This window comes from Protopterus annectens, chromosome 8.part0 (assembly GCF_019279795.1).
Source record: "Protopterus annectens isolate FY-2018-M chromosome 8.part0, PAN1.0, whole genome shotgun sequence".
In the NCBI taxonomy this organism is placed as follows: Eukaryota; Metazoa; Chordata; order Ceratodontiformes; family Protopteridae; genus Protopterus; species Protopterus annectens.
Window position 1 is genome coordinate 941,729,964 of NC_056741.1, and position 11,041 is coordinate 941,741,004.

General features: G+C 37.6%; 1 protein-coding gene across 1 annotated transcript in view; it reads left to right on the forward strand.

The window, feature by feature from the left end:
* Positions 1 to 11,041, forward strand: part of HPN (hepsin) — a 925,289-nt gene that overhangs the window by 797,314 nt on the left and 116,934 nt on the right. Inside the window, exon 10 of the mRNA XM_044080457.1 lies at positions 9,961 to 10,056. Coding sequence (XP_043936392.1) covers positions 9,961 to 10,056 — 96 coding nt within the window. The remainder of the gene's footprint in view (positions 1 to 9,960; positions 10,057 to 11,041) is intronic.

An 11,041-nucleotide genomic window follows, 5' to 3' on the forward strand; every position in this document is an offset into this window, starting at 1 on the left:
ACAGATGCCATATGCTGCCCGGTTAAAGAAACTCCAGCTCTACTCAGTGGCATACCGCCTTTTCAGAGGCGATCTGTGCCTGATGTATAAAGCCATGTCCAACCCGGAATTAATGGACATGCTGCACCTCAGAAAATCCAAATCCCATCGAGCTACGTGCTCGAGAGACTTGAACCTCAGCACTGAAATAAATAGGACATGCTGGAGGGACAGATTCATAACCCAGAGGCTCCCTTCACTCTGGAATAAAATCCCAGTCCAGGTTAGGCAGAGTCCCTCACTGACTCTCTTCAAGAGGAATCTTGATGAGTGGATGGGAGATCGTAGGTTTACCCGGGTATCACTTCTGTGTCACTGTTAGACAGAGGCACAGTATACTAACCTCGAAAAAGGGCATAGCAAAATAAATTTAAAATGGGTGGCGAAAGCCAAACACATTCTGGCTAGGCTTATAAATGCCCTAGGGCAGATAGCCTAGTATGAACCTATGAACTTATGAACCTATATATATATATATATATATATATATATATATATATATATATATATATATATATATATATACACACACACGCACACATAGACACACATGTACATATGCTCATATATAGGTGCTGGATAGGTATAGTTAGATGGTGTTGTTTGTGTTTTCCAGGACATATGGGGTGTAGAAATAGTAAGTGGATGAGGCTTCAGGGGGTCAATTCCAGTTGCACAGATGGTTGGTGAAGAGGTATGTTTTAAGTAGGTTTTTGAAGGTGGGTGTGGAGTTTTGTAGTCTGAGATCAAGGGAAAGGTTGTTCCATATTTTTGTTCTTTCATGGGCAAATAGTGATTCCCTGGAGTTGTTTTTGCATGTGATGGTTTTGATTAAGGCTTTGTTGGAAGACCGAAGTTGTCTCTTAGAATTGTAGAAGTTCAGCATGCCAGTCAAGTCAGGAGTTTTCTTGGGATATTACAGAGTTAGATGAGCTAGGCTGCATTGATGGTACCTTAATAGGTTCAGAAATTCAAGTCCGTACAAGGCTTGTAAGGAAAGGCAGTGATGGGATCGTGATTTGGCATTGGTAGCGAATTTAGTGATTTTGTTGTAACAGATGGAAAGTTTATTAAGGTTAGTTTTGTAAAGATTAGTTAGAATTGAGGATGCATAAAGTAGAGTATAGGCTGTTGGTCCTGGCTATTGCAATTCGAGATTCTGTGGTTAGATAACCTTTACAGCGATAGAGGGAACCTAGCATTTTGTGGACTTTAGTGATGGTTGTTGATATGTGCTTTGTGAATTTGAGTTGCTGGTCAATGGTAACTCCTAGGAGTTTAGCCTCAGTAACAGGGGTGATTTGGGTTTTGCTGGTGGAGAGTACAGAGAAGGTAAGGCTGCTCGTTTTAGTAGAGTGGAATGGCATTAGTTGTATTTTCTTGGGATTAAGTATGAGTCGTGAGCTGTTAAGCCGTTTCTCTATTTCAGAGAAAGATTCTTGGGCTTTTCTTAGAGAAGTTGGATGTTGGGTGCAGAGCATATGAGAGTTGTGTCATCAGTGTATTGGACTATGTCGGCTTTAGAGGGAGCTGAGTGGAGCTGATTTGTGAAGATATTAAAAAGAAGGGGTCCTAGGATTGATCCTTGTGGCATGCCTAAGGAGGTTGCGAGTGGGGGGGGTAGAGAGTTATGCCTTTTGACGGATTGTTGGCAGTTATCTAAATAGCTTTTAAACCAGGTAAGGGTGGGATTGTTAAGGTGTGATCAGAGAGACAAGACAGTAGTTAATTATGTGAGACTGTGTCAAATGCCTTGGATAAATCTAGGAAGGTAGCTGAGACAAATTGATCTAGATTCCTGTGGAGGTTTATAGTATTGGTGAATCAGAGTAGGGCAGTGGAGATGCTGTGGGATGGGCAAAACCCATGTTGGATTGAAGAGATAAGGTTATTGGTGAGAGGATAGGAGAGGAACTGGTGATGAATACATCTTTCTAGGATCTTAGAGAGGGGTGAGGGAATTGCAGTTGGTCGATAGTTGGAAAGGTGTAGGGGCCACCTTTGTGGAGTGGTATGATATATGAGGTTTTCCACTGGGATGGAACAGTGTGTTTGGTGATGGATCTATTTATTAGAAGTGAAATGGGATAGGCTATAGCTGTGGATGCAATTTGTAGGTATTCAGCAAGAAGGTTATTGGCTGCAAGGGTAGTTGGTTTAAGTTTGGCTAGGAGTTTTTGGATAGTAGAGGTAGGAACAGACTTATGTGTGAAAGGTATGGTATTAATTTGGGCCTGAGGTGGTTGTGGGGTGTTGGAGGAAGTGATGTTGTTTAAGAGTTTGAGTATTGAGGAAGTGAAATAGTTATTAAAGGTGGAGGCTATGTCCAGGTCTGTATCTGTTATATTGGGGGCAGGAGTAGTTGTTCTTCGGGGCTTTAGGATGTTATTTGTTGTTGCCCTGAATTTTTGCGGTTTGAAACTTTATTTGTTTTGTTGAGTGATATAGTAATTTTGTTTATTGAGCTTAACCTGCCTTTTTCCGGAACGGAGCTCGTGAAAAGTTTTCCTAGCTGTGGGTGATCTGGTATGGCGCCAGGTTTTCCAGGCTTTATCCCTGGCTCTAAGAAGGGCTTTTGTGGTTTTGTGGAGCCATGGAGTGGGGATACTATGTATCCTGATAGTTTTTAAGGCAGCTAGTTGGTTGTACATATTTAGGAATGTGAAGTTGAAGTAATCAACTGTTTTGTCTAATGAAAGGGTTTTGATGGGAGACCAGTTGCAATGTTGCAAGGCTCTTATGAAGTGGTCTCTAGGAAAATTTTTGTTACAGCGGGTTTGTAGAAGGGAGGGAGAGTTAGTTATTTTAAGTCTGTGCCTGAGGATAAAAGTGGGGCTGTGGTCGCTGAGAGTGCTTAGTAGGGTGCCACATGGTGGGCAGTATTTGGTTGATTTGTGAGGATCCAATCAACATATGAGGGATATACAGTAATTTAATTATTATAACAGGAAGGTGAATCAAAGAAATTTTGCATGGTCCTAAAAATGTGTGCAAGGGGTCTATGATTTGAAAACAGACCAAAGGTAAACTTAATCTGCCACTGGCCAGATAACGTTTTCTTTGAATGTGGATTTCAATGCTGTTTCAATGAATGTGAGTTTCAAAGTCACAGAAGTTTTAATGCTAAGTCTGTTTTCATTGTTTGACTGTATTGCTTTGTTTAGCAAACGTCTGTCAGTGTTTGTGCTGGAAAATTTGAAATAAAAGTTTTAAATTAAATCCAAATATCTGTAACCATTGTAGAAGTAAAGCAGAAAGCAGTATGCACACTGAGAGTTTTGAACAGTATTTATGGCAGCTGAGGAGAAATAGCCAAATAATGGGACACTAGAATGGCTGAGTGGGGGGAGGGGGTCTGACCCAAATGCAACATATGTGTACCACCACCTGTTTGTTTACAAAAATAACACTGGTTATGAACGAACATGTGGTCATTTTGTTTTACACATTTATATAACAGAAAACAAAGCATGTCAACATGTTTACAGTTACAAACATTATACATCTCATATAATGTTTTGCACAACTGTCATCAATCCAGCATTACATAAATTGATCTATTTCTGCCTTCCCTTAAATCTCACTCCTCCTCCAAACCTAAACATTATTCTGTATGTGTTCCCACAATTTCCATGTTTCTACATAATTTGCTCCTACCTTTTCTCAAAGATCTGACTTCCAGTTATTTTATCTCTGTTACAGTATTCACCACTTCAAATTCATTTTTTTAAACTGTGATTTCCATCCAATAGTAATTGTTTTTTGGCAGCCACCAGAATTAAACTTAACAAGGCCTTGCTGTGTCTAGCCAATTCAGATCCTGTATCCAGCTCAAAAAATAATTTCCTTATTAGGTTCTCTCGGTATTTCTGACAGAGTACTCTGCAGAAAACTTTTAACATCTGCCACCTCATTTAACTCACAGAACATATGTTCCCGGTTACCACTTACTTCCTCGCCTCCTACATTACCATCTACCTAAGGAAACATTATTTGAAGTCTGCTTAGGGTATAAAAATATCTAGCCAAACACTTCATCAAAAATCCTAAATATTCTTGACTTTGTTGCATATTTGGGAGCCATATACAGTGGATATAAAAAGTTTACACACCCCTGTTAAAATGCCAGGTTTTTCTGATATAAAAAAATGAGACCACAATAAATCATTTCAAAACTTTTCCCATCTTTAATGTGACCTATAACCTGTACAACTCAATTGAAAAATAAATGTGTTAGGGGAAAAAATATAAAAAATAAAAAATGTACAATAAGCTGTTTGCATAAGTGTGCACATCTTTAAACTAATACTTTGTTGAAGCATCTTTTGATTTAATTTCAGCATTCAGTCTTCTTAGGTACACACCTGCCATCAATCAAAGAGACTCTGGTTAACCTCATATAAAGTTCAACTGTCCTAGTAGGAATTTCATGACATTTACTCAGTTGCCTGCTACAGTAAAATCCATGGTTCGCAGAGCTTACAAAGCATCAAAGGGATCTCATTGTTGAAAGGTATCAGTCATGAGAAGGGTACAAACAAATTTCCACAGCATTGAATATACCATGGAACACAGTGAAGACAGTCATCAAAAAGTGCAGAAAATATGGGACAACAGTGACGTTGTAAAGAACTGGTCAGGGAGGCTGCCAAGAGACCTGCAGCAACACTGAAGGATCTGCAGAAATTTCTGACAAGTACTGGTTATGCACTACATGTAATAACAAATTCTCGTATTCTCCATACATCTGGGCAATGGGGTAGGGTTGGAAGATGGAAGCCTTTTCTTACACAGAAAAACATCCAGGCCCAGCTAAAATTTGCAAAACAGTACATCAAGTCTCCCAAAAGCATGTGGGAAAATGTGCTATGGTCTGATGAGACTAAGGTTGAACCTTTTGGCTACAATTCCAAAAGATATGTTTGGCACAAAAACAACACTTTGCATCACCAAAAGAACAGGATCCCCACTGTGAAGCATGGTGGTGGCAGTATCATACTTGGGGGTTGCTTTTCTTCAGCTGGTACTAGGGCTTTAGTCAAGGTGGAGGGAATTCTGAACAGTTCCAAATGCCAGTCACTTTTGACCCAAAACCTTCAGACATCTGCTAGAAAACTGAAGATGAAAAGGAATTTCACCTTTCAGCATGACAATGACCCCAAGCATAGATCCAAATCAACAAAAGAATGGCTTTAACAGAAGAAAATTAAAGTTTTGGAATGGCACAGCCAGAGCCCAGACCTAAATCCAATAGAAAATCTGTAGGGTGACCTGAAGAGGGCTGTGCACAAGAGATGCCCTCTGACAGATTTGGAGCGCTTTTACAAGGAAGAGTGGGCAAATATTGCCATTCAAGATGTCCCATGCTGATAGACTCCTACCCAAGAAGACTGAATGCTGTAATTAAATCAAAAGGTGCTTCAACAAAGTATCAGTTTAAGGGTGTGCACACTAATGCAACCAGCTTATTGTACGTTTTATATTTTTTCCCCAACAGATCTGTTTGTTTTTTAATTGAATTGTACAGGTTTTAGGTCAATTTAAAGGTGGGAAACGTTTTGAATTGATTTATTGTGGTCCCATTTTTTATATCATAAAACCCTGGCATTTTAACAGGGGTGTGTCAACTTTTTCTATTCACTGTATATGTCCTCTCATTGTTTCCTTTTGACTTGCTTATCCAGTCTCTATTCTCAATCTTATCTAAACTCCTCTGATTGATTCCTTTATTTATTTTAAGTGTTTTACATACCTTGCTGTTATTTCATTTTTAACAGCAGCTTATGTTCTAGATTCACCAAAACACTCTACCAGAGCAGGTCTTTTACTTAGGATTCTCCTCTCCTTTCTCTTTGCCTATACTCCAATATCAATCCCTTACAGGGAAGACATGCAGTCAAAATGTCATCTTGGCCTCTTCCACAATTGCTTGGTGTTGACTCATTTGACAGTTTTCTCCTGAAAATTCCTTCCCCTCTTGCCTATTCTCTCTGTCCCTAATTGCAGTCATCCCCATAAGCAGGATCTCCTTTCATCATTCTCATGTTTGCATAGTTCTTAGAATACTTTCTGCTACTTAATGAATATATACAAATATATATGGATCTACTTCAGTAGATCGAACTTTTACAAATTCAAACCACATATGGCCGAGACCATATGTTCGAACTTGTAAAAGTTCGAACCCTCAAGAAAAAACAAAGAAAACAACAATAAACAAAACTAAATGTCTGTAGCAGGGGGGGTATTCCCCCCTGCACCCCCCACACACCCCCCTACTTAAATATACCAACTCCGAGATTGCACTACATTGTGGAAAAGGGATATCTTCCCATTCTGCACTGTACAGAGATCTCCATTCAGTCTGATTGCACTTTTACAAGTTCAAACATATGGTCTCAGCATATGAGGTTCGACCTTGTAAAAGTTCGATCTACCGAAGCGGACCCATATAGATAGATAGATAGATATATATATATATATATATATGTGTGTGTGTGTGTGTATATATATATATATATATATATATATATATATATATATGTGTGTGTGTGTGTGTGTGTATATATATATATATATATATATATATATATATATATATATATATATATATGTTTAGGCCTTTATTCTCCCATCATATTTCACTTTGTCCTTGATTTTTACACCAAGAGTTTGAGTGGTATGACTGAATGTTTTATGTGAGTTGAGGAGAAGGATGTCATCTGCATAGATTACAAGATTTCAGTGAGAGGTCAGATCTAAGGCTATTACAAAAAGGGAGAAGAAAAGGTGAGCCAGTACTGATTCTTGTAGGACAGACCATTATTATCACTTATTTGAAATGTTCTGTCTTCAGGTGGTTGGGTAATTTTGAAAACATACAACTATCCTGCCACCAAAGTAGTTTATTTATTAGTAGGGAATGAATAACTGATTTGAATATCATAGTCATATCAGGGTGATGGGAACTATGAGACTATGAGTTTCATAACACTTGTTTAATTACAATCATAATTACCTCTGCGATGACAATTTCTTTATAAATTGAAACCTGTCTTATAGAATATGGAGATAAAAACATAATTTAAACTTATAAAACTCCCTAGTGTCCTATATGCCTAATCATTTTGTTGCTAAATTACAGACCTCTCAACTGGCCAACCATAAAAAATCATTTACTAAAATTGCAAAATTAACAAATATTATTATTAACAGAACATATCAATGTCTGACACGAGTCCCTTAGCTGGTTGGAGCTGTTTTAAGTCACTTGCCTACAATCATTGATTGCTGACAATATCCTCTTTACCATAGACAGATGTCATGCTGCCAGCCTATTGTTGTACATGTACACAACTCACAGTGAATTGCAGTCACTAAAACAACACTGAGTACATGCTCAACAATCCAAAAAATCATAGATCTGACTTTCTGTACCATGTATTCATTGCTGAGATGTGGAAATCAATCCCAACAAGCAACACAAATGTTGCATCACCGATTTAAAATCTCAGTGAAGACATGCCTCTCAACAGAATTGTCCTGCACTGTTAACAACCCCATTACTAAGCCTCTTCCTTATTTTAAATCTTATGCCATGCATAATTTAAATTCCCAATGAATTAATGCCACAACAAACAGTCCTGCTTCTCTGTAGCAACCCCTCCTTAAGAAATTTGTTCAAAAACATTTCACAACATTCTTACATATTTACTATAATAATCACCTGTTTACAGGTCTCTTGTGAATTTTAATTGCCTGGATAGTACATGCATATGCTTTGTTTGCTTGTCTATATGCTAAAATTTTAATGGGTCAATAAAAGTTGTATGTTCTATTGATGTGTATGAGTTTAGCATGCTGTATATATTCCTTAGTGTTATATAGTACATGTTTATTAGCACAAGAAAATGTATATAATGTGGAACTTTTCTCCTAGGGCATCCATGGTTTTGCCCAGTCAGACTTCTCAGAAATCAAAAGCAAACGATAATAAATAATTTGACTGAGATATTGTGAATTGTGGCAGCTGCTTTCATATGCAGAGTAGCCCCCACACACACACACATGCACAAACACACACTCATGTGCACACATATACAGACTAGTTTCTTTCTGAATGGGTATGACATTTATGTTTGCCTGTGATCATTTGAAAAACAAAATTCTGACCATTGCAATGTTTTGTTTCACACCTATACACCACCGCTACTTCTGAAGTGACAGCAGAGCAGTCGGTTTTCACACTTAGAGTACACCATCAGTCGGTTTTCACACTTAGAGTACACCATCACTGTAATGGATTGCCACATTTCACTGGTTACATTCATAGCATTTTCATTATGATCAAGTCAACAAAATGTTAATCAATGCAATATGCTCTGCATATCATGTGCACACACACACACACACACACACACACAAAGCACATAACACATACACATACTCATATACAGATACACACGTGTGCACTCACATACACTCGTGCTTGAACTAACACACACACATGCACATATTTAAATGCACGCATACTTGCATTTACATAAACTCACACACAAGATGCACTCACAAACACACATGCACATGTGCCCACATGCTTACACATGTACACATGCACTCATGCATGCATGCACACCCACACTCATACACATGCACATGCACACATGCAGACACACAAGCACACAAACACACATACAGACACATTTGCGCATGGGTCTACTTCAAAGTATCAAAAGACCACTCAAATCTGAAATCCAGATGAAAATAGTGAAACCACATTTCCACAAAACATTAAACCAGTGAAAATGTTCACTGGGAAAGAAATCACTTGGCCACCAGGACAAAATATGTACACGTAAAACCCACCAATATAGGTGGGGGGTGGCTGCACCCCACACTCCCTAACTAAATATACCAACTCTGAGATTGTATTATACTGGGAAAAGGGCAAACTTCCCCATGGTGGCCAAGTGGTTCCTTTCCTTGTGATAGTTTGCTGAAATGTGGATTTGCTATTGTTGTCTCGATGATTTCAGATCCAAGTAAGTAGTCTTTCGATACTTTGAAGTAGACCCCTTGCACACACCCCAAGCATTACTTTTCTTTTAAACTCACTGACGCTTATTTGCTACATATTCTTTCCCAGTGAATGTAGCCTTTTAGCTGTGTTAAATAACATGGCTGGCCATGTTAATTTAAGCAACTGAGTGATTATTTTAATTGCTTGGCTGCATAAATCCTCAATCCTTTACTATAGGCATTTCCAGGTGAGAGAACATCACTAATTTTCATATACCTCTCATCTGGAATGCCTCCTTAGCAGTGCAGTAAGCCTTGGAGACAGCCTGCCTTGGGGATCACTCAGAATCACTACAGTGGGTTTGCTTAAGAACTGGAAAAGGCTACAACCAATGGAAAAAGACTGAATTGGGGATTAAACTGGCAGCTGCCCTTTCTGAATTGCAGAGACAGAACAGCAAATGTAACTGTATAGCTCTCTGTAATGTTTAAAATATTTATTGTTTTACAACATATGTAAGGAGAACCGTTTTCATCTAAATTGTCATGGCTGGAACCATTTGCCATACAGCAATATATGTCTTACTCATATCTACCCTCAAGTAAGTGACTTTAAAAGTATGAAGGGGGGTAGCATCACTAATCATATTTATTTATAACAAGGAAATAGTGTATGAGTTTTATAACTCTTATTTTGTGATTTTCAGACTGTTAGTGATCACCAAGAGTTTATGTTTTCAAGAACATTAACTAACATGTCTGATAGGCTGCACTGAAACTTTGTGGATATTTATATACTTATTTATTTGATAATGTAGACAGCACTGAATTTAATCCCAAATACATTTGCATTCTTGTATTGCCAGATATATTAAAAAGTTAACACATATTTTTGATTCATAGATCTCATACAGCCAGTATGTCTTCCTGCGTATGGCCAGGACCCAGAGGATGGCAAAGTATGTACTGTGACTGGATGGGGAAATACCAAGTATTATGGTATGTATATGAATATTGTTAATTGATACCTCTCAAGTTGATTCTATGTGCCTATTACAGCATTACATGTGCTAAAGGTAAGCCAAGCTTTTTTCCTGCTAAAATCAAAATTTGCAGAATGAAGATCCTTGACACAAACTTCATTTTTGATTTCTGATTTTATTATTTTTATTCACAAAAGTTGATAAGTTGATAATCTTTATTCACGAAAGTTGATTGAGATTACAGTATTTCAAATCTAAAAGTGGATTTCGACTCTGATTGAACAACATCGCTGGGTTACCAGGTATTACAGATCTTTCACAATTTCATCCTCTTCATTTTTAACTTTATGTCCCTAACCCTCATCCAAGAGTATGCCCCTAACACACACAATTCAAATTCATGAATATTTCCATTGTTGCAGTCTCCTGCATATTGTCCTAACAAAGTAGTGATTTTTTTATTGCAAGTATCATGAAAAGTTTTCTAAATTCATATTTTAACTATTGTACTGGTCTGATCAACATATCACCTAGATGTATTACAATATTAAAAAAAATCTGTTTATAGCATTGTGGACATTGTAAAACTAATATTGTGCAAAGGATAATTTAATGTCATTCATCCCAATGATGACATACTGACTGATCTTCTCCCACAGTAAGGATTTTAAAATTAAGAAGTTGCAAACGCTAAACATTTAAGGTTTTTATAATTAAGAAGTTTACAAACATTAAACAATTAACTATAACATAAGCAATATATTTATACTGGATAACTTGCCAACAAGATTCTGAGATGGCCATCTCAGAGTAAAACATACCAGTTCTTTTGAATAATATATTTAAGCAATAACCCATGCCTGGGTGTGGGTAATGCTGGATTTACTCACGGTTGGTGTGGTCTGGTTATGAGGGTGAAGTCTGAGTGGCCAAACAAAAACAACCGTGGGTAAATCCAGCATTACCCACACCCAGACATGGGTTATTGTTATTATACAATA